Below are 21782 nucleotides of genomic sequence, written 5' to 3'. Positions count from 1 at the left end.
GACATGGCTACATATTAGCATTCAATCCATCAAGTACAGTTGCGTTGTGGTGTGCTAATTAAAGTACGTTTGTTCGAAGGAAGGTCTCGTCGCGAGGAAGGACGATTCTAATCCGAGCCCCGGCCATCGATTTACACCTCCCCAGATCGATGAAACGCGCTGTTTTCGTCTGTCGGGGTTTGTCAGGCAAAGTCACGGAGGACTTGTCACCGTTAGCGAAGACAGCGCCTAATATGTGACCTCTTGGCCCCTTTGGGGTCCGCAATGGGACAGTGAGGGACATTATCCAAATTGAAATCGATCCGATTGGATTAGAGAACTGGCCGTGTTTCAACACCCGTTACCATGCTATTTCGCGCGAGTGTGTGATAGCATAGAAAGCAACTTGCAGGTGTTGTAGGTACGAGCTAGCATAAATCCTGTGTTAGACGTTATTAGCATTGGTACTTCGGGTACTAAGGGTTGTCGGAGCCCATCCCAGCTGACTTGAGGCAAAAGGTAGACTACACCCATGACTGGTCGCCAGTCACAGAAAGACAAAAAAACATTTGAAGTCATTAGATTAGATAAATTCATCCCGTATTTGGGAAATTTCATGGTCACAATAGCAAGAGGGTGAGAATACAGACACAGAAAAATACATTTTACACATAAATAAAGAGGTAATATATAAAATATATAATTTATAGAAAATATATCAATAAAATCACAAGCGGGAATCGAACCCGCGGACCCCCTGCACCAAAATCAAGCAAGTGAACTACTACTACATCGACTATCAAGTGGCTAAATCGCACTATTCACCTGTAAATAGGTAACTAAACAATCGGTAATAAGTGTGGAGGGGTTTTGGTGCGCCCACAAATCGATAGCGCCTTGTGCGCTTGGCCATATCGCTCGGAGGAAAAACTGGTCCTGCGTGGATGTTGTTTTTTGTGTGTGTGTGTGTGAGTGCGAAGAAGGTGAATTACAAAGTGGGAGGAGATTAAGCAGAGTAGAAAAGAGGGGGGGCTGAGCGAATGGGGCAAATATCTCTCTCGTCTGTCTCTCTATTTTTTTTTCCTGTCCCGTAAACGCCGGTTCTCCCTCGCTTTAGTCTCTGGCGGCTCCCCAGCCAAGCGCCCTTCCCTCCTCCCCTGCATTTTTTTGTTGTCGTCGCAAGCGCAAGCATGGAGAGCGCAGGTAACCTGTCGGATGGCGATTATGGGATGCCCAGCCTGGACTCGTGTGCGGGCAATGCCAGCGTGGTCAGCCAAGACTCGGACTTGGACTTGGACTACGTGGACTCCAACCCGGTCAGCATCGCTATCGTCATTACGGCTGTTTACTCCATCGTAAGCGTGGTGGGTTTGGTGGGCAACGTGCTGGTCATGTACATCATTGTCAGGTAGGTACTACAAAAAAAACTCTTTAGACTTATTGTTGCCGTGGATGGATGGATTCTGGGTTTGATGCCAAGTTAGATTGCGCGGAAAAAAGTCAGATGGAGTTATGCACCCTCGTCCTGATGGGGAAAAAATGATGCGAGTTGGAATTTTAGCTGTCTGACAATCCATCCTCATCTGCCAATCACGTGCATGGCGTCACACAGGATTTTTTTTGGGGGGGGGGGGGGGGGGGTAAATAAATAGCGTTAGATTTGCTGCTTCAATGGATTTTACGTGACCTTTGAACTTTGGGTGGTGAACCAGAATAATTTGGTTGAAGTGGGTTATGTTTTTTTTAGGTATTTGCACATTTTTTTGGTAGTTCATTTGAGACCTGTTTAGACTTTTTGGAAAGGTTTTTTTTCGCTTGTTTTGAGACAATTAGCATGTTTGACATTCTTAGATGACAATTCTGCGAGCATCAAGTTTTATTTTTTTGATTTTGAAAGCATCATTTGAAAATAAGAAGACTTATTTAACAAAATTTTGCATTTTGGAGACCTCGTTTGAGACCCTGATTTGGAATTTGTTTCATTAATTTGGAGTCATAAACAGCAATAATCAAGCAGTTTTAACAAAATGACTTTGGAATATCTACCTTTCAATAATAATTTGTCAATTTTTTTAAAAAAATGCACCTTTCTCATTAGCTAATATGATGAAAGAAGCACAATTTATAATCCTTAACCATAATTTAATCCAGCCCTTAATTTTAAATTGTACATTCCCAAAACCAACCCATTTTTAACACTGCAGCCCTATTTTGCATGCAAAAAAATGCCACACATTTACCTCATTTAAAGCCTTTTCCCCCCCACAAAACTACCATAAATCATTTTCCAAAACAGATATATTGACTTCTAACATCCTCATCCGACATGAATAAACATAACTGGTCCCCCATTGTTATCATTTCCTTTCAGCAAGAGCCTGGAGTGAAAATTCCTCCACCATTTGGTAACCATAGTAAATAAAAATGCCGCCGCTTTATAAAGCGTCTCAATTAAAAAAGGAGGCCTGGCTTTTTTGTACTGGCGGAAAAAAAACAGCTCAACCAAATTGGCCACGGTTGCTAAGCACCACGTCGCCGTACGACCGCTCGGCCCGTTTTTAATTTTTCACACGGCGGCATATTTTTTAGTGTAGGCTGCATAGCAACACGTGAGGCCCCTTTTTCCCCGTTTTTTTCCACCATGCGAATCCCAGCAAAGCGGGTGACAGATGAGCCAAGAGGACACTTAGGATCTTTCACTTCATCATCGCTCAAGTGTGTGTTGGGAACGCTGTGTCACCAAACTGCCCCCCGCGGTAATGAAATAAGCATCGGTGCTGATGTCGATAGACAACCTGAGTGCTTAAGTGTGTTTGCCAGGGCCAAAAAAGCAGCCTGCAAACTTTATAGCCCGGCTAATAAAGCCATAAACGGCAAAAAAAAAAAATGGCATCCGGTGGAAATAATACGCCGGATCTGACCATGTACAGTATTATTTAGCCAATAGAGTTTAATGTTTTAGTACTGTTTAATATCTAAGTATTGTTTAATATCTGAGTACTGTTTAATATACAAGTACTGGTTAATATCCAAGTACTGGTTAATATCCAAGTACTGGTTAATATCCAAGTACTGTTTAATATCTAAATACTGGTTAATATATAAGTACTGTTTACTATCGAAGTACTGTTGACTATCTAAGTACTGTTTACTATCCAAGTACTGTTTACTGTCCAAGTACTGTTTACTATCCAAGTACTGTTTACTGTCCAAGTACTGTTTAATATCCAAGTACTATATAATATCTAAGTACTATTTAACATCTAAGTACTATTTAATATCTAAGTACTATTTGACATCCAAGTACTATTTAATATCTAAGTAATGTTTAATATCTAAGTACTGTCTAATATCTAAGTACTGTTTAATATCAAAATACAGTTTAATATCTAAGTACTGTTTCATATCTAAGTACATTTGACCCGCGACCAAAAGACCGGCGACCAAATGTCCGGTCACGATCCGTGGAAGGTCGATGTGGGCGTGGCTTGGATCTGCCCAATGTATAGGAGTTGTTTAGGTTGGAGGAACGATAATACAAATTGAAATTGTATTTTCTGTGTTTTATTTATTTTTCTAAAGTTTAAAAAATATATTTTTGGATAAAAAAAGAATTTGGGGGTAAATCCGAAATAATGAAAAATATCGGATTGTTTTTTTTAATTATTTCTGGGCACTTAAAAGAAGGATGTAAACATTGGAGTTGATTTACAGCCCAGCTTAAGTGAACAAATGGTGTCCCCAAAGCATTAGCGTTGTTGTGTCAAAAAGTAAATAATGCGTGCTAATGTGAGCGACAACTTCCTGCTCTTTCTTCCTCCTTCAGCATTAACGGCCATTTAGTTAATGGGGCAATGTGGACATTTCCTGGGGAATGGCAAAAATAAATAAATAGAGTAGTCATGCGCTTACTCGGGCTGCAATTGGGCCCCATTAAAGAGTGACAGGGGCGTTTGAGGAAGGCGTTCCCGTGGCAACCCTTCGGGTCGTAAAGGCTAACGACCGCCCTCCCGTTCTCAAGCGCGCGTCCCTTTAAGTTTGTCCGCAAAGTTTCTCATTATTGATCAAATTGGGGTAACAAAAAATAATAATAATAAAATGCGAGCGGTTAGTGCGACCGGCTCACAGTTCTGGGCTCGTGGGTTTGAACCCAGGTCTGGACATTCTTGTATGGAGTTTACATGTTCTCTCTGGGCTCGCATGGGTTTTCTCCGGGTACTCTGATTTCCTCCCACATTCCCCAAAAACATGCACGCTAGGCTAGTTAGATGCTAAATTGTCTGGCCCACACTTTTGAGGTCGAGGGTTCGATCCCTGGCCTGGACCTTCTTGTATGGAGTTTACATATTTTCCCTGGGCTTGCATGGGTTTTCTCCGGGTACTCCGATTTCCTCTCACATCCCCAAAAAACGTGCACGCTAGGCTAATTAGATGCTAAATTGTCCCTAGTATGAACACGATTGGTCATCCGTCTCACTGTGATTGGCCAGCCCGGTGACTTCACATAAGACAGGATCCGGCACCCCGCCCTGACCCTTGTGAAGATAAGCAGTACAGAAAATGTATGAAAAAATTATTAAAATGCTATCAAGGCGGTTTGAGCTGTCGTTACCACGGAAACAAGCCTTGAAAAAGTTACAATGACGGCTCGGCGCCCTCTGCGAATTACGGTAATTACCACGGCGGTGAAACATTCCCGTGTGGGCTTCCGGATTTTTCCCTGTTGGCCATCACGGCCGTTATGCCGGTATTCCATTGATGATCTGGTTAGAAAATTCCAAGGAAGAGCGGCGCTTCCAAAGTGTTTCTGTCATTGGTCATACTTACTTCTCTTGAGAGAAGCTAATAAACAAAAGCGCAGATGTTTGGAAGACGTTCAAAGTGGCAGAGTGTTCCAATTGGCTGCCAAAATTCAAAGTTAAGTTGTTTACCCCGAGCTCAATCTCAAATAGAATTAATAGTTTTTAAAAATAGAAAATTATGCACTGTTATTTGGATGTAATTAATTTTTAACAACATTCCCGCAGCTAATCGTCTTATTTACAGGTACTAAGGTGAATTCCTGCAAGGCTCCAGCACCCCCAGCGACCCTAGTGAGGATAAAGCGGTTCAGAAAATGAAGGGGGTGAATTCCAGATAGGATTTAGCGACCCTAGTGAGGATAAAGCACTTCAGAAAATGAAGGGTGTGAATTCCAGATAGGCTCCAGCACCCCCAGCGACCCTAGTGAGGATAAAGCGCTTCATAAAATGAAGGGGGTGAATTCCAGATAGGCTCCAGCACCCCCAATGACCCTAGTTAGGTTTAATCGGTTCATAAAATGAAGAGGGTGAATTCCAGATAGGCTCCAGCACCCCCAGCGACCCTAGTACGGATAAAGCGGTTCATAAAATGAAGGGTGTGAATTACAGATAGGCTCTAGCACCCCCAGCGACCCTAATGAGGATAGATCGGTTCAGAAAATTAAGAGGGTGAATTCCAGATAGGCTCCAGCACCCCTAGCAACCCTCGTGAGGATAAAACGGTTCATAAAATGAATGTGGGTGAACAGATTTGACTTTACTTTAGTCCTAAAGTTTGGATCTATATTTTATTTTGGCGATTTGACGTGTCTTTGAGGTTTTCATTTTTATTTCCACACTCGCTGGCGCGGTAATTCTACGAGATAAATGTGGGCGGTCTGGTAGGTCAAAGGATACGATTTGGAGTTGTTATCCTCGGAGAGTGGTTAAAGCTTCTTCTGTGTTACCGTGGTAACGACAAGTAGGCAAATTAAGGACTAAATGCTCTCCAGTGTAGTCAACACAATAGAAAAGTGTGGCTTTTGTACATGTTAATGACAGACATTTTCTTCATTGACTCAAAGTGGAGCTGCAGTTTAAATGGCCTTTTCAAAAATGACATTTACCGAGAAAATATACAGTACTGCTACTACTACTACAAGTACTAATACTGCTACTACTACGTACTTGCCAGAAACTCTATTTTCTAAGAATACAAACTTCCGTTTTATATATTTTTAACAGCGGACTTAACTAAAAACATTCAAGAAAAAGACTTTTAATCGATTTGTACCGAAACTAAATAGGAAATCAAATGGATTAGACATGTCGTACAATTACTTTCAAACTTATGAGGTCACATTTTGACTCCAAACTAACACATGATTTAAAAAAAAGGAGTTTTTAATCATATTATGTTGCGGTTAAATGCTGAAAATACTTACTTATAATCTACAGATGCTTTTGCCGGGTTTTTTTGGCTGCAGAAATTGAAAGTAATGCTTTGAGAGGCTATGGGAATGTCCTTCTGGATCGATACGTTTTGCTAACTTAATTTAAGCCATTCGTTAACTCGCTGGTTGAGCGGAAGGACGGCAGGATATTTTTCTTTGGAATATTTTGGAGGCTTTGTGACGTTGGACTTGGATGGAGTGCCACGGGAATGTTTGGCTAGGGCACGTTGATGAATGCTTTGGCTAAACGTGTCTGTCGGACACAAAGGACAAACCAAAACAGGTCAAGCGGATCGTCAATTTTCCTAATTGGACAGATTGGCGACTGGTAAATAATTACTGCCGGGTCAAATGGGGCTGGATATGTCCTGATTGATGGTCATATTCAAATTAATTCAGATTTGGAAACCTCTTTTTTTTGATGGTCATATTCAAATTAATTCAGATTTGGAAACCTCTTTTTTAAAGAAATACACTTTTTTAATTAAAAAACAAACGTTATTTAATTTTTGGGTTTTTTTTTCAATACGTTTTCCACTTATTTTTTAAAGAAAAGACATGTATTTAATTAAAATTTTAATTAAATGAAGCCTAAATGATTATTTAATATTGCTCCCCTTTCTCAGAAAAAAAACATTCAAAAAAAACCTTTTTTTTAATTTAAAGCAAATTATTTGGGATTTCCCCCAAAAATTTTGACTCCAAAAACATATTTTTTAAAAATCTACAATTTACAAAACAAACAAAATACATTAAAAAATACTCTTATTTTTCCTTTTTAATGAAACCAATAAAAGAATCAAAAGGTTGAAAAGAAATCAATAAATTTGAACAAATGTCAACCTTTCCAAATGTAAGCGTTCAATTATCTATTGTATTAATTGCGGTGCACTTTTCCCCGCGTCTTCCCACGCGCTAATCCGCTAACCGCTAATTACGCGGGGCCACGTGTCGCATTGCAGCAGCCGTCGCATCATCATCATCATCATCTTTGTCTTTCTTTTCTTTGGCAATAATCCCAAATGGTCTTAACAAGCGTCCGCGTTAACATGTTTGTTCATTAAATTCGAATTAACGCCAACACTGACAGCTTGCCGCGCTCGTTATTACCCACTTTTATTGGCCCGGGGACGGCTAGCCCTAGCGATAGCTTGCCGCGCGCTACGTAGCGCGCACGTTTTAGACGCCCTCGCGGGCCGAGCCGTTCCGGGTGAGTCGGGGGTGCCGGAACGACCACCCGTTTCAAATGAGGAAAATATTAATGAAAATGGCCCTCAGAAAAAGCTTGAATTTAGCCTTCATTCTGTAGCACTTGTATTAAACCGCATTAAAATCATTTTAGATAGATTTTTATAAATTGATTCTAAAACAATGTTTATTTGAGCTTTTTTAAATATATTTTTAGATTTTACAACATAATTTTTGAACTAAAAACAAAAAAATGGATTAAAAAATTTCAATTATTGATTTAAAAGGGGAAAATCAGGTAATTTAATATAAATCTATATCTATCATTTTAATTTGATCCTAAAACAGAAAGTCGGCACTCTTGATTTACTTTTTCGGGCCACACAAAATGATGCGGTGGACCAGATTTGGCCCCCGGGCCGCCACTTTGACACCTATGGTCTATGAGCTATGTCAAACAAGTTTTTAACATTCCCAGAGTACCCAGAAAAAACCCACGCAAGCCCGGGGAGATGATGCAAACTCCACAAAAAAAATGTCAAAAAGCCACCGGGGATCGAACCGTGGTTTTCGCAACTGTGGTGCATGCTAATGCTAGCAAAAAAATAAAGATTAACTTACCTGGAGAAGCCATTCGAAGGAGATCCTTTCGATAATGTTGATTTTGAGGGATGTGTGGAAAAACTGCAAGCAAAAAAAAGTACAAAAACATTAGTTAAACGTTCAAAACTGTTTAAAAAGATCATTTTTTATGACATATGTTCTTTTTGAAGGTAGACTTCATCCATCATTGTTGTCCTTCCATCAGAACATGAGCAATGATGACGATGATGATGTCACGCTGAGAAAAATGGCAAAATGATCATTTTTGTTATTTTTTGCACAGGCATAAAATGGAAGTGAAATATGTCAAAAACTGGATTTTATTTTTACAGTCCGTCTTTGTATTTGGCAATATGTCAATGTTGACACCATGTTGTGAACAAAAAAAAAGCCCCTGAAATACCACGGCAAGAGTTTTATCCGTTAGCGGCTGCTCTTTTGACCAATGGCGGCTTTTCGCACTCGGGTGGGAAAATAAAATACTGAAAAGGGAAATTAAGTGTTTTTTCCGGCACCCGTAATTCGTGCATTGCTATGAAAGTCGTGGTGGTTGAGTGCTTTGGAGAGCACTTCAAAAAAGGGAATGCTTTTTTTTTGCAGCTTTGTTCAACTTGGCCTTTAAAAAAAATGATTTTTACTCTGGACTAAATGGCCTGAACATTCATAGTTTTTCATACATCTCAAACAATGTTTAATTTAACTTTTTTAAAATATATTTTTAGATTTTACAAAATTATTTTTCAACTAAAAAAACTGAAAAATTTGATTAAAAATGACAATTATTAGTATAAAAAGGGAGGAAAATCCGGAAATGTAATATACATCTATACTTTTCATTTTAATTTGATCCTAAAACAGAAATTTGTGATTTACTTTCTCGGACCGCACAAAATGATTTGTCGGGCCACATTTGGCCCGCGGACCGCCACTTTGACACCCATACTCTAAATTGTCCCTCGTCTATCTTTTCCTCCACTGCAATTGGCTGGCCACAAATTTAGGGTTCCCAAAGTCAGCTGGGATAGGCTCTAGCACCCCCCTGGCCACTATTGCGAGGATTAAGCACTTCAGAAAATGAATGAAAAAACGTGTGTATGTTTTTTTTGGTGTCAGGTACACCAAAATGAAGACGGCCACCAACATCTACATCTTCAACCTGGCCCTGGCCGACGCCCTGGTGACCAGCACGCTGCCCTTCCAGAGCGTCAACTACCTGATGGGCACGTGGCCCTTTGGCAACGCGCTGTGCAAGATGGTCATGTCCATCGACTACTACAACATGTTCACCTCCATCTTCACGCTGACCACCATGAGCATCGACCGCTACGTGGCCGTGTGCCACCCGGTCAAGGCGCTGGATTTCCGCACGCCACGCAACGCCAAGATCGTCAACGTCTGCAACTGGATCTTGTCGTCCGCCATTGGCCTGCCCGTCATGTTCATGGCCTCCACCGCCATTGCCCGTGAGTCAAAACTACCTTTTCCCTCTATTTGACATCATCTGTGTACCCCATATAATATATGAATATAAATATGTTGATTAATATTTGCTGTCCTTTATCAAATCAAACAATTGGTGGCGCAATGCTGACAAAATAGTGGCCTTGAAGTCAGATTTAAGGAGGAATAAAATAGCTGTGCTGTTTCCTCAATGCTGAAAAAAATAATAATAATAATAGGGTGTAAATTGAGATTTATTCTGCTTGTTAGTTTTTATTTGTTTGTTTTTTGATAGTGGCTATATTTGACATTTATTTTGTCAAAAAGTTATGACGTTGGCTTTTTGAGTTAAGTAAACAACAAATATATTCAATGCAATTAATAAATATCATGCACTTTTTCAACAATAAAATTTGTCAAATACGGGATGAATAGTTATCTAATCTAATTTAATCTAAAGAAAAATCTTTGGTTAGATATGTACATTCATTATTCTTGGTCTTTTCAATTTTATGCCAAATATAAAAAAATATAATAATAAAATTCTAATTGTCATTTTAATTCAAAGCTGAATGAGAACTGCATCTTTTTAGTGCAAAGTTAAAATGCAAATGAATTTTTGATTGAAACAGATCTCCTCTAATCTCTTCCATTTTTCCCCCATTTTTTGTCTTACCGTGAATGTGGTTAGCGTCCGGCGTGGTGGACTGCAAGCTGATCTTCCCGCAACCGTCGTGGTATTGGGATATCCTGCTGAAGATCTGCGTCTTCATCTTTGCCTTCATCATGCCCGTGCTCATCATCACCGTCTGTTACGGCCTGCTGGTCCTGCGCCTCAAAAGTGTGCGGATGCTGTCCGGCTCGCAGGTAAAGACGCTCGTGGCCATCGCTCTGTAGATGACAAAAAAAAAATTCAATATGCTAGATGAAGCTTAAGAGTGTTTGGATTCAAATGACAAATCAATAAGGCTGGACAACAACCAGAGGCGGAGCTAGCGGAACCTGCACTCGGGGCCCTGGCTAAGTGAGGGGCCCCCGGGGGTTTTCAAATGAGGCATATTTTCTGAAAACTTAAACTTAAATGTTTCATTTTACGTTATTTGTGTGTATTTTATTCTATGATAACATCATTTAGAGCAGAAATAAGACACAAAGAGTCAAAAATGTCAAACTTTCAGAGTCAAAATCAGCAAAAAAGAATCCAATTTCCCAAATTATTTTTAAAATATCATTTATTTTTTGTTTTTTAAGGGCCTTGGTGTATAAAAATAAGAGAAACATGAAACAAGGCAAAGTAAATTTAAAAAAATACTATCAGGGAGCCGCATGAGGCTCGAGAGCCACCGCTAAATGTTAGCATTTAGCCGCTAACACGTTTTTCTCGATGTCTGTGTCCAGGAGAAGGACAGAAACCTACGCCGCATTACTCGCATGGTCCTGGTGGTGGTGGCCGTCTTCATCGTGTGCTGGACCCCCATCCACATCTTCGTCATCATCATCGCCCTCATCAACATCTCCAACTCCACCTTACAGACCGTCACTTGGCATTTTTGCATCGCCCTGGGCTACACTAACAGGTAAGAAGAAGAAGAAGAAGAAAGTCCTGTTCCAAAAATCGAGGGAGGGGCCAATGCTCACAGGGGGCATGGCTTTGTGCGGGTGTGATGTTGCAGTAGTCTCAACCCGGTGCTTTACGGCTACTTGGACGAAAACTTCAAGCGCTGTTTCCGTGAATTCTGCTCATCCGGACCTTCGTTGATGGAGATGCAGAACTCCACTAGAGTGGGCGGAGCCGGGCGTAAGGTGCCGCAGCGGGAGCCCAACAGCGCGCAGACGGGGGATAGGTCTAATCAGCAGGTAAGGGCGAATCCGTCACCCCTCGGATTGCAGATAGTTTCCGAATTGGAACATGGCCGTCTGTGGGCAGGTATGACTAGCCGCGGAGGAGTCGTCGCTTGGCTGGCGCGGCGGCGCCATCGACGATCTCAACTCGGAAGTCACGCAAGTCACCACGGGGCTTTGATCGCTCGCCATTCAAAATGGCGACCAGGCCGGTCGGGAATCAGAACGCGGGTGTGCAACCAGATGCCGACTATCTGCTTTTCACCGCCATCTTTATCCTCGCCAACTTCCGATGAGCTGGCGTTCAAAAGTCTGCATTTCCAACCCACTTTTCACCCGCGCCAAGCAACCTTCTTCACAAAAAACGCACGGCGGCCATCTTGAATGGGAAAAATGAAGGTTAAATGTTCCAAATGCAGGAAAAATAAACTGATGCTGATGCTGTGTCGCCATGGCAACCATCTTCAAGCCTCACCATCACCTCAATTTTGCAGTTTGATCAATTGTATGTTTTTTTGGGTGAAAAATCAAGCCAAACATTTGTCCATGAAGTCACTTTCCAGAGGCAAAGGTACACTTTCACCCCCGTTTAGTTTTATGACTGTTGCAACCTGTGTTTCTTTCTTTTTCTTTTTTTTTTTAAAGAAATTCAATGTTTTTTATCAGCAAAATGGCTTCCTCACTGAGCCGCTTTATTGAGCCGCAAGCCCTTGTTTATTTCTTTGTGGATAAAAAGCCAAAACCATTTCACGGTTTTGGGTTAGGAAGCCATAGTCGTTATTGGAAGGGAAGGAAGGAGCAGAAGGTAGGCTATTTCATCCCGTTACTATTCCGCCATGTCAGCTTGTCTTTTACGTGTTGAGGTTTTTATCCCAAAAGTTTTTTTTTCTTGGAACAATGCTTAACAAGAGTTTTTGATTAATTTGGTCATTTCTCCTAGGAAGTCGTATAATTTCATATTTTGACGTCAGAATCCCTCCTCTCAAATACGTCGTCGCTTTCAACTATGCAGAGGCGAACCGATACCTCAATTTTTTTTAGTGTACAATTTAATTATTTTTAAATCTTGTTTGACAAGATGTCATTATTTAATGAGTATCTAAATCCTCACAATAGTGGCACATATGATCAAACTTATCATATTTCATATATATTTCGAGCCTAATGAAAACTGATGTATCAAAAAAATATGATAAAAATGAGTGGGAAATTATTGGTGAAATTTTGATTTTTTTGTTGTTGTTTTGATGGACCATTATTTGCTTTAAATTTAAAGAAGTTTATTTCAATTTGCAATGGTTTAGGTTCCGGCCAGATTAAGATGGATGTAGAATAAAACTTCAAAAAACGGATTTCTGAAGAATCCTTTTTGCGAGATGACTCATTTCCTTTCCTGGTTGCGCAGAAGCACCTTTCAAGATGTTTTTTTCTATTTTTTTTCTCTTAACACAAACAACATACAGACTATTCCATTTCCAACCTGCGCCTGCCTGGACTTTGAGCAAGGACGAACATATCGTCTATCGGATGGACTTAAAAGGGGACGTGGAGGACCGATGCATTAGTCTCTTTTTTGTTTGAAATGTTCCAAAACAAGTGCGTCATTTGATGGATTTTAAACAAAGGCTTGTGCTGTAATTGCGTTTTTTTTTTTTGTGTTACTTTGCATTCTTTGTGAGATGCTTTCTAGTTTTTTTTCTCTGCTTGGACAACATAGCAATTGATGAATGTCATTCCCAAATTGGAAAATGCTCAAAAGGCCTTCAAATAATGATTAAAATAGAAGAATTTGTGCACTTTTAAACACACAAACATTGACTACAGACCAAAAAAGTTCATTAGAAAACAATTTATTGTCTGAAACCATTATTTAAGTCTTAAATTGGAAAAAAAAATGATATTTTACATTGAGGAACAAATTTGGCGCTGAAATTTATAGCAATTTCACCCAAAACACTGCATTGGGTAACGCCCCTTTTTCCCTTCTAGCAATTCTGGTTGTGATGTCACAACCAGAATTGATGATCAGGTCTACCTTTCATCATTTTCAGTATTTTAAGGGGTGTAGTCTACCATGTCATTTCAAAAATAAGGTTTTCCAGTCAATTGTATGAATTTTTATCCAAAAATATGGTCTGCTATCACTTTAAAGTCGGATTTGAAACTCAACCCTTAGCTTTGAAAGCCAAAACAATGTAAACAACCCAACCTAAGCCAGAATTAACTTTAAAAAGTAGACCTACACTGTCCAACTTTCAAAAATCTCCATCTAAACAGCCTAATTCAACTTTCATTATTTTCTACAGTAAAAAAAACATTTTTGGTGGACAAATTCAGAACCACACGCCATAACAATTAGGAATAAACTCTTACAATGGCAAATGGCTTCCAATTCCATGGGGAAATAAAGGCTTGTGCCCACATACATGGACTTAATGAAAATACGCCATCGTGCCGTCCATCTTTGAATCATATTAAGTGTGTATGTGTGTGTATATATATGTGTATACATGTGTGTGTGTGTGTGTGGCACTTAAGTGGATTTAACGGTCAAGCTGCGCAATCACTAGCCGCCTTTTTTTTATTTATTTTTTTTACTGCCGCTTTAAAACTGTATGCCATATTTTCCACGTCATAAATGCGTACATTTGAGGCCTGAGCTAAATCTATTTTGGGATGGATTAGAACTTAAAAAGCAGGATGACGTCATAGAGAATTAAAGTGGCTCCATTGTTTGCTTATCTTTTTATTTTATGATATTAAAACTTAAATCCTGAACTTTAACATCCGAATGTGCTTTAACTGTGTTCATATTGAATGTTTGGCTTTTAAAAATGGCTGAAATGTATCTATGGTATGCCATTAAGATGTAAAAATTATTGTTTTATGGGGTATTTTTGATGAAAAATGTATTGCTGGATATACTGTGTACAGTTTATCGGTGTTGTGTAAATGTGGATAAATTAAATATAATCTAAAAAATATATATTCCAATTTAATGCAACATTTTTAACATTTTTGGGAAATAATATTCTCAATGTAGTTTAAAGTACTATAATTTTGTTTTGTTTGCCCATTAGAATGTCTTTATGAAATAAAAAAATACATTAATACAGTATAAATATACATTTTTTTCAGAAGAGTTATGAATAATGATAATTATGATTTTTATTGAGTAGAAAAAAACATTTTGGGAGGAAAGCAAAAAACGCAGATGGTTTCCAAGATGGCCCCCTTGGGGTAATGCCAATCAGTGATTGGACGCCAGGGATTTCCTAGTCTCACTCGACTGTTAATTTAAGCAGCCGAGTGTGAGTAAATGTCGGCCATTTATGAGTATAAAGTTTGATTATTGTGACACTCAGCAAACATTTTGACTTGTTATTATATTTGTTCTAAAGGTTATAAAGCACCCCCAATGATAATGAGGTGTACTTTTGTCATCATTCTACCGCTATCTTGTCCTTGTAAAGTTTCCCCCAAGCTGAAAAAAACGACTGTCGGGAAAAGAAATAGAGATAAACGTAAATCCTGCTTATTTATTACGGTGCTTTATTTCCCTCATTCCACATTTGTACTATATTTCTTTTTCTTTTTATTATTTTAAATGGAATTTGAGGTCAGCGGCAAGATTTCAACATTTCAAGTGCAATGCAATTTCCAGCTAAATGACATTCTTCCGTTATTGCTATGATTGAGATGGACTGCCAATAAAAAGAGGAAAATGTTTGACCATTTTTCAGTACAGCAGCAAGTGAATGAGATTTCACAAAAAAAGTCTCGGTAGACAAATTGCGTGCTTGGATTTTCCCATGTCATAAACTCAGCTCTGAGGACTTTTTTTTATAATAGACGATCACAGCAAATAATTTGGGCATTTTTTTTCTAAACTGGGAGAAAAGGGCACACTGAGATAGATTTGCAGGGGTTTAAATTGGAGACTTGACTTGGACATTTTGTATCTTCATTTCTGTATAGTGGGGAAAAAACAAAAATATGTTCTACTGGCCAGAGCGGAAAGGTAAATTAATTAAAAAAGTCTTTGACATTTTTCTCTATTTTCAGGCATTTTGAGGGATTTTGTAAGTTGAAATGTTCAAACTTAGAGGTATCTGTAAGTAGAGGTATAACTGTATATGCTCCACTGGCCAAATTGGGAAAATTAAATGACATTTAATAATCTGAGAGGGCACTTTTTGACATTTTTCTCTATTTTCAGGTGGGCAAAATCATGTTTACATTCAAAGGTATTTTGTAAGTTGAAATTTTCATACCTAAAGGTATTTGTAAGTAGAGGTAAGACTGTATATGCTCCACTGGCCAAATTGGGATAAATTAATTGACATTTAATAATATGAGAGGGCACATCTTTGACATTTTTCTCTATTTTCAGGTGGGCAAAATCCTGTTTACATTCAGAGGGACTTTATAAATTGAAATTTTCATACCTAGAGGTATTTGTAAGTAGAGGTACGACTCTATACGTTCCACTGGCCAAACTGGGAAAGATGAATTGACATTTTAATGATCTCAGAGAACATTTTTATCTTGCTGATGGGAAAAAACTCTGCTGCCAAGTGAACTTGGACTTTGACATTTTTCTCTATTTTCAGGTGAGTAAACATCATTAGATTAGATTGGAACCTTATTCCATCCCCTGTTAGGTAAAACGGGGTGTTGTGTATATATTTGCACCAAACATATGGCATCAATGAAGGCAAAAAAAAACAAAATAAATGAGATAGGCACAAGGTAATTTACACACTGGGGAAAAACTCACATTTGTCGCAGGTCTCCTGACACATTCCGTCATTTCACAGTTGTACGAATTGGCTCGAAAAGTCATTAAAAGGCTCCTTCTCTGGCTTTCACGCTTGCCGCTCTCATCCGCCGCTCGTTATTCCCCAAAAGGTTTCTGCCCAAAGCTTTTACACGGGCCAGGGCTTATTTTTCAGTTCTTACAACCTGAGGGGAAGAAAAAAATAAATCGAGTTTAATGGGGGGAAAAAAAGTAACTTCCAGAAAGCTAAAGAGATCAACAGCCAGTTTGTTAGTTTAACTATGAAATAAATCCATTTGATAACATGCTTCCTGGACTTTAATTGGGCTACCAAAAAAGGAAAAATAAGATAACAAGTGTCAACTGGCCATAGTTTTGGAGATACGATATAATATGTGGCCCAAATGTTAAGGCAAGGCTTTCAGTTTTGGTGATTCTAGCGACGCATGTGGACAAAAGCGGTAGTGCTAAGACTAAAAAAAGGCCTGCGCAAGTGTCGTTAAATCCCGATCTGCTGTTTTTATTCGACAAATTCAATGGTTATGAATCTGTGCGACTATTTTTGAATGCATATTCTGAATAGATTAAATTTAATTAAAGTGTAATAATGGAGAAAGTAAACATAAATCCTACTTATTCGCAATATTTGACATATAGCTAGTGTTCATTTGTATCTACACAGCATAAGAGAGTTTATTGGCGACGTAGAGGCTTTTAGTGCGCCGATTTATTTATCCCAGCATCATCAATGTTCCCTTGTTTCGATGTTATGCAAATTAGTGCAAGGCATTGAAGCATAATGGAAAGTGGAGACTGGGGCCGGCCTCTGATGATTACTCATCATCCGCCATGCATGAACGTACACAAACCTGTATGCGTCATACAAGATGGGAAATTAACATTTGACAGGTAGGACTAATAACATATAATTACTTTTTTCCTGTACTTGGAAAAAAATGGATGTCAAAAACCTTGAAATCCCACATGCACCCCCCATATTGGTGGAACTGCAGGGTGAAGAAGTGGTTGCCATGACGACAGCATGTCTTGCTGTCTCCTGCTTCCTCGTCAAACGTCAAAACATAAGCGGAATTGTATATGTATTCATACTTGAATCCCCCCTGAGGCGACTGTTAGTTTTTGTAGTGGTTTAAATGCATTGGACAATTTTGCCTCCATACATCATTAAAAATATTTATTTATACACAACATAAAAATAGAACAGAAAGTTAGCATTTGGGTGGATGCAAACACTGATTTATCATAATGAAGAAAAAAATGTTGGTTAAATATTATATCAGTATCTGTCTCCTCTTTGTTGAATTGGCAAAGTACAATAAATATTTTTTTCTAAATTTAGGACACACTTTATAAATATTTCATAAATGATCAACTGGGGTCTTCACACACAATCTAATAATCATTAGAATATATTTATCGTAATATATTCTATTAAAAATGAATAATGACAAGAGTTTATTAATTCATTTTTTTTTTTTATTGACTATTTAGCCTCTCGTTTCAAGACGGAACCTTTTACTAGACGGACAAACAGGAAGTGTTTACCATTTCCTTCTAACGAATTTAAGCTTACTACCGGACTCTACAGTAAATCAAAGTGAGTATATAACACATTCAGAATCAAAACCGAATCTATAAAAAATCACGTAACCTTAATAGTGAATTATGGTGGATGGATCCACAAATTACTGCGTAACATATAATACACTAGGCTAGGATGTTAGCCTAGTTGGGCTAGCATAGCTAGGGATGAGCTACACGATAGCAAACAAACAGAATCAAAGCATATCGCTGCATTAAAAAAATACATATATGCAATCAAGAATATAAATATTTACCGACCTTGCATATCCCTTTTGTTGTGCAGGATGACGGATCGCTACAACATCCACAGCCAACTGGAGCATCTCCAATCCAAGTACATCGGCACCGGCCACGCTGACACCAGCAAGTGGGAATGGCTGGTGAACCAACATCGGGATTCGCACTGCTCCTACATGGGCCACTTTGACCTCCTCAACTACTTCTCCGTGGCCGAGAACGAGAGTAAAGCACGAGTCCGCTTCAATCTGATGGAAAAGATGCTCCAGCCGTGTGGACCGCCTGCAGACAAACCGGACGACGCTTGATTGCTAACCTGTGGACAGATGGGACACTTTAGCTTTTTTCTATTACTTTGTCAATTTTCTGGTCTGATTTTTGGAATTAACAGAAAACAACTACTTTTTCTTATCCCCCTTCGTCAAATGACTGCTTGTTACAAATATATATTTTATGGTATTAATTGGTTGAATTAAAGGTTCCTTTTCACTATTGAATCCTGGATTTTTTTACAAATAATTGACAAAGCTTTATTTATACAAAGAGGTGGCTTATCAAGTTAAGTGTCATCAAATCAAGTCCAAAATGAGGCAATGTTTATTTTTCTTTGCCAAAATTTTGATTCAGTTGATTTTGCATTGCAATACAGTCTGAATTCAGATTATTGTAAACATTTCTATATATATCTTCTTCAGGATTTGTGCAATTTACACGAGTGATTTCATATTAGTACTCTTCTATTGAGTCATTTTTTATTTCAGCTAAATTGACACTAAATAAAAGAGGTTTGTATATACATATATATCAGATTTATAGATTTATTGGCCTTAGTGCAAGTGAAAAATGATCTAACCCTCCAAATGAAATGTGCTTGGAGGTTCTTTCCAGCAAATTGAAACGTCTCGAGAAGGGCGGTCAAGTAGTGCTTCCGTCCTGGTTGTTGATCAACGGACAAGTACAAAGAATAGTACACGGTTGAGGAGGGGTGGGGGGTCTCGGCGAATGCTGTGCATTAGTCACCATTGTTGTTGTTGTGATTGTTGCCAAGCAATGAGTCATGGCGGCTCTCTCGCCTGCATCTTTTGCAGCCGGGTAAGTCCTAGCCATCTGTCCTCCCTGATGGAAAGCACGTTGCCGGGGGTACAAGGGGCGCGCGTTTGTGTGCTCGCCGTGGTAAACAAACTTCTTCAAGGAAATGCATTGTTGGAAGTGCCATTTGAAAAAAACAACATCATGGCATCCACATTTTTTGAGGCCTATGAGATTTAGGATAGGGATGAAAAATGCGTCTTAATATATAACATTCGCTTGTTAAATTTGTATGAATACAACTACAAAATGGATCAAAATTTAAACTAAATTGAAAGAGTATAAAGAAATAGCATACTTTGATTAAGGCTCCCATATCAGATATTTTTATGAACAAATACACATACAAATGGATCAAATGTTAAACCAAATTCAAATGGATTATAAAGATTTTAATTAAGGCTCCTAATATTACTCTCTAAACAATAATGTATTAATAGCATCATTTTTTAAACATTCCCCGTTTAGTTTTTCATTAAAAGGCATGGTTGTCACTTTCAACCATTTTAAAAATGCTAAAATATAAATAGATAAGAGCAAAACTATCAACTGATACCCACTTTTTCATTTAAGAAATATAATTTCCTATTTCCTAGCAACTCCTTCCATTGACAACAATGACTTAAACTGAAAGAACTGATTGTAAACACTTAGCTTTCAGTGCCATTGATGGTGCAAGATGTCCAATCCAATTTGGCTAAGGTCGCTGGCATCCATCATTGGCTTCTTCAGGTCTCCAAAGTAGTATCATTAGTGCATGTCATTTCACTACAAAAAACACACACACATATATACACTTCCCCTTGAGAGGCAAGCACTTAAAGAGATGAGCAGAGAAGGACTCACCTTATTTTAACTTAATGAAGCTTGCAGGTGAGCGGCTGTGATTACACGCAAGCGCACATTAGGAAATTCATTAGCCGCTACCGCTATTCCATTCCTCATCCCAAGGTCACTTTCAGGATGTGATGACATGTTTTTTGGCCCAATTTGAGGTAGCGCACCATACTTTGAATTGTAACCCTCTTCCAAGAATTACAACAAAAGCTATCCCAATTTTTTTGTAAAAAACTAGCATGTGTTCCTCTTTGCCACCCACCATCTTTCCATCTGTTTTTCCTCCACCGGCACAAAAAAGGCCCTCCCAGAGTTCCTATTCCATCCGGAAAAAACAAATATGTTTATTAAAGTGTAGTCATGTGATAGTTTATGGCATTTCAAGAAAAAAAACAAGAAAACTTAGCTTTTACAGCTTTTCCAAGTCCCAGCAAAGATGCTATGCTTAGCAAAATATAGACACTGTAAATTCTACAAATGTGTGTGTGTGTGTTTACGATATAAGGTGCTATGAGATTTATCATCCTTGACTTTAGCAGTTTTTGGCAGATAGCCGCAATGGTTAACAGCGAGAAAAAAGAAATAAGAATTGTGTTGGCTCTTGGCAGTTTCTGAGAAAGTTTTTCTATTTTCTAACCTTTTGCCATAACAACTCTGTTTAGTTATGTAATCGTGAATTTGAGATTTCTGGATAAGGGATAGCCATTTGTTAAAAAGCAAAAAGAAACTAAGCTTAAGAAGGCAATGGAGTGTGGCGTGACAGCAGCATTAATGCAGCGGTTGTGAATGATAACATTTGGAAAATGTCAAGCAAGCGTAGAAAAGTATGTGCAATTGAATATTAATGATGCAATCTTACTAAGAACACCACAAGGAGATAGTGTGACTTTCACTTTATGGAGCTACGGAATGATGATTGGATTGGATAACTATGTTATATAATGTATAATATCATATTTTATTAAATAATATATATTATACATTTATATTATAAACATATCATGCATATCCTAAATCATATAAAACAAAATATAAAACAAAATATAAAAAAATAATAACATAATTAAAAAAAATAATGAACGAACGTATTTTACGGACTATAATACGCACGTTTTCTTTTCATGGTGTGGTTGGGCTTCATTTTTTTTTCCATTTTTTTCTCTCTGACCGTGACATTCTTTTAAACAGTTTTTTTTGTTAAGTTATGGTTACCTGACAAAACTGTACCATTAACAGATGCCCATTTATCCTCTTTTAGTACATTCATTTTACACCAAACCTGCAGAACAAAGAGAAAATGTCCAGTAAACATGTCAAAAAAATCCCAATCAAAATCAAATAATCACATTGAATTATTTTTCTTAAATAAACTATTTTGTTTCCAATTTTATTTTCTGCTACAAAACTGATTTGAATATTTTCCCACTGTTAAAATCATTTTACAAGTCTATTATACTGAACAGCTTTGTTCAAATTAGGGGTAAAACCAAAATGTGGGTGTGCTACTTTTCTCTCATTACATTTCCTAAGTAATGCATGGAGACTCGTTATAGGCAAATTCTCCAAATGAGATTCTACTACATCTGGAACTGGTACATCCCTATTAATTACGATACATTACTTTTTAATTCACTTCTGCTAACGACAACAACTTGGAAGTCAAGGTTTAACGCACGGCTTGTAAAAACCGAGCCGTGCTAATTTTCTGCCGCTCGCCCCCAGCATTTAACGCTAACGAACACACAAACAAGATGACAACATTTTTGATTAACGCTAATGCCGGCGCGCTAGCTAACGAGCTCGCTCGGCTTCCAGTGGAACGGATTTAACGAGCGGTCGCTTAACCGACAGTTGGCGTTTAGGCCAACTTTCTCCCAGATCACATGGCCACGTGCTAACGCTACGTGGAGTTAGCGTAGCATTCTAAATGAATGAAGACAAACGAGT

At 38.4% G+C, this 21782-nt stretch overlaps 2 protein-coding genes and 1 long non-coding RNA gene across 3 annotated transcripts; 2 read left to right on the top strand and 1 right to left on the bottom strand.

Moving 5' to 3' along the window:
- Positions 1-971: 971 nt before the first annotated feature.
- On the top strand, positions 972-11641 carry oprm1 (opioid receptor, mu 1). The gene is made up of 6 exons (XM_077730201.1): positions 972-1387; positions 9119-9468; positions 10137-10312; positions 10844-11022; positions 11119-11302; positions 11373-11641. Exons 1-6 carry the CDS (start codon positions 1170-1172, stop codon positions 11376-11378), a joined length of 1113 nt encoding a protein of 370 aa, XP_077586327.1. The 5' UTR covers positions 972-1169; the 3' UTR covers positions 11379-11641.
- LOC144205671 (uncharacterized) lies at positions 10128-18343 on the bottom strand. The gene is made up of 3 exons (XR_013328160.1): positions 17931-18343; positions 16068-16252; positions 10128-10336 (listed from the first exon to the last, which is right to left on the bottom strand). It is a non-coding gene; the product is annotated as an uncharacterized LOC144205671 (long non-coding RNA).
- On the top strand, positions 17589-18406 carry sf3b5 (splicing factor 3b, subunit 5). The gene is made up of 2 exons (XM_077730199.1): positions 17589-17685; positions 17956-18406. The coding sequence occupies exon 2, from the start codon at positions 17957-17959 to the stop codon at positions 18215-18217; it is 261 nt and encodes an 86-aa protein (XP_077586325.1). The 5' UTR covers positions 17589-17685; position 17956; the 3' UTR covers positions 18218-18406.
- The last annotated feature ends 3376 nt before the right edge of the window (positions 18407-21782 follow it).

The sequence above is a fragment of the Stigmatopora nigra genome, chromosome 12, assembly GCF_051989575.1.
Source record: "Stigmatopora nigra isolate UIUO_SnigA chromosome 12, RoL_Snig_1.1, whole genome shotgun sequence".
In the NCBI taxonomy this organism is placed as follows: Eukaryota; Metazoa; Chordata; class Actinopteri; order Syngnathiformes; family Syngnathidae; genus Stigmatopora; species Stigmatopora nigra.
The sequence above is the reverse complement of the archived record's forward strand: the minus strand, read 5'-3'. Positions and strand labels throughout refer to the sequence as shown.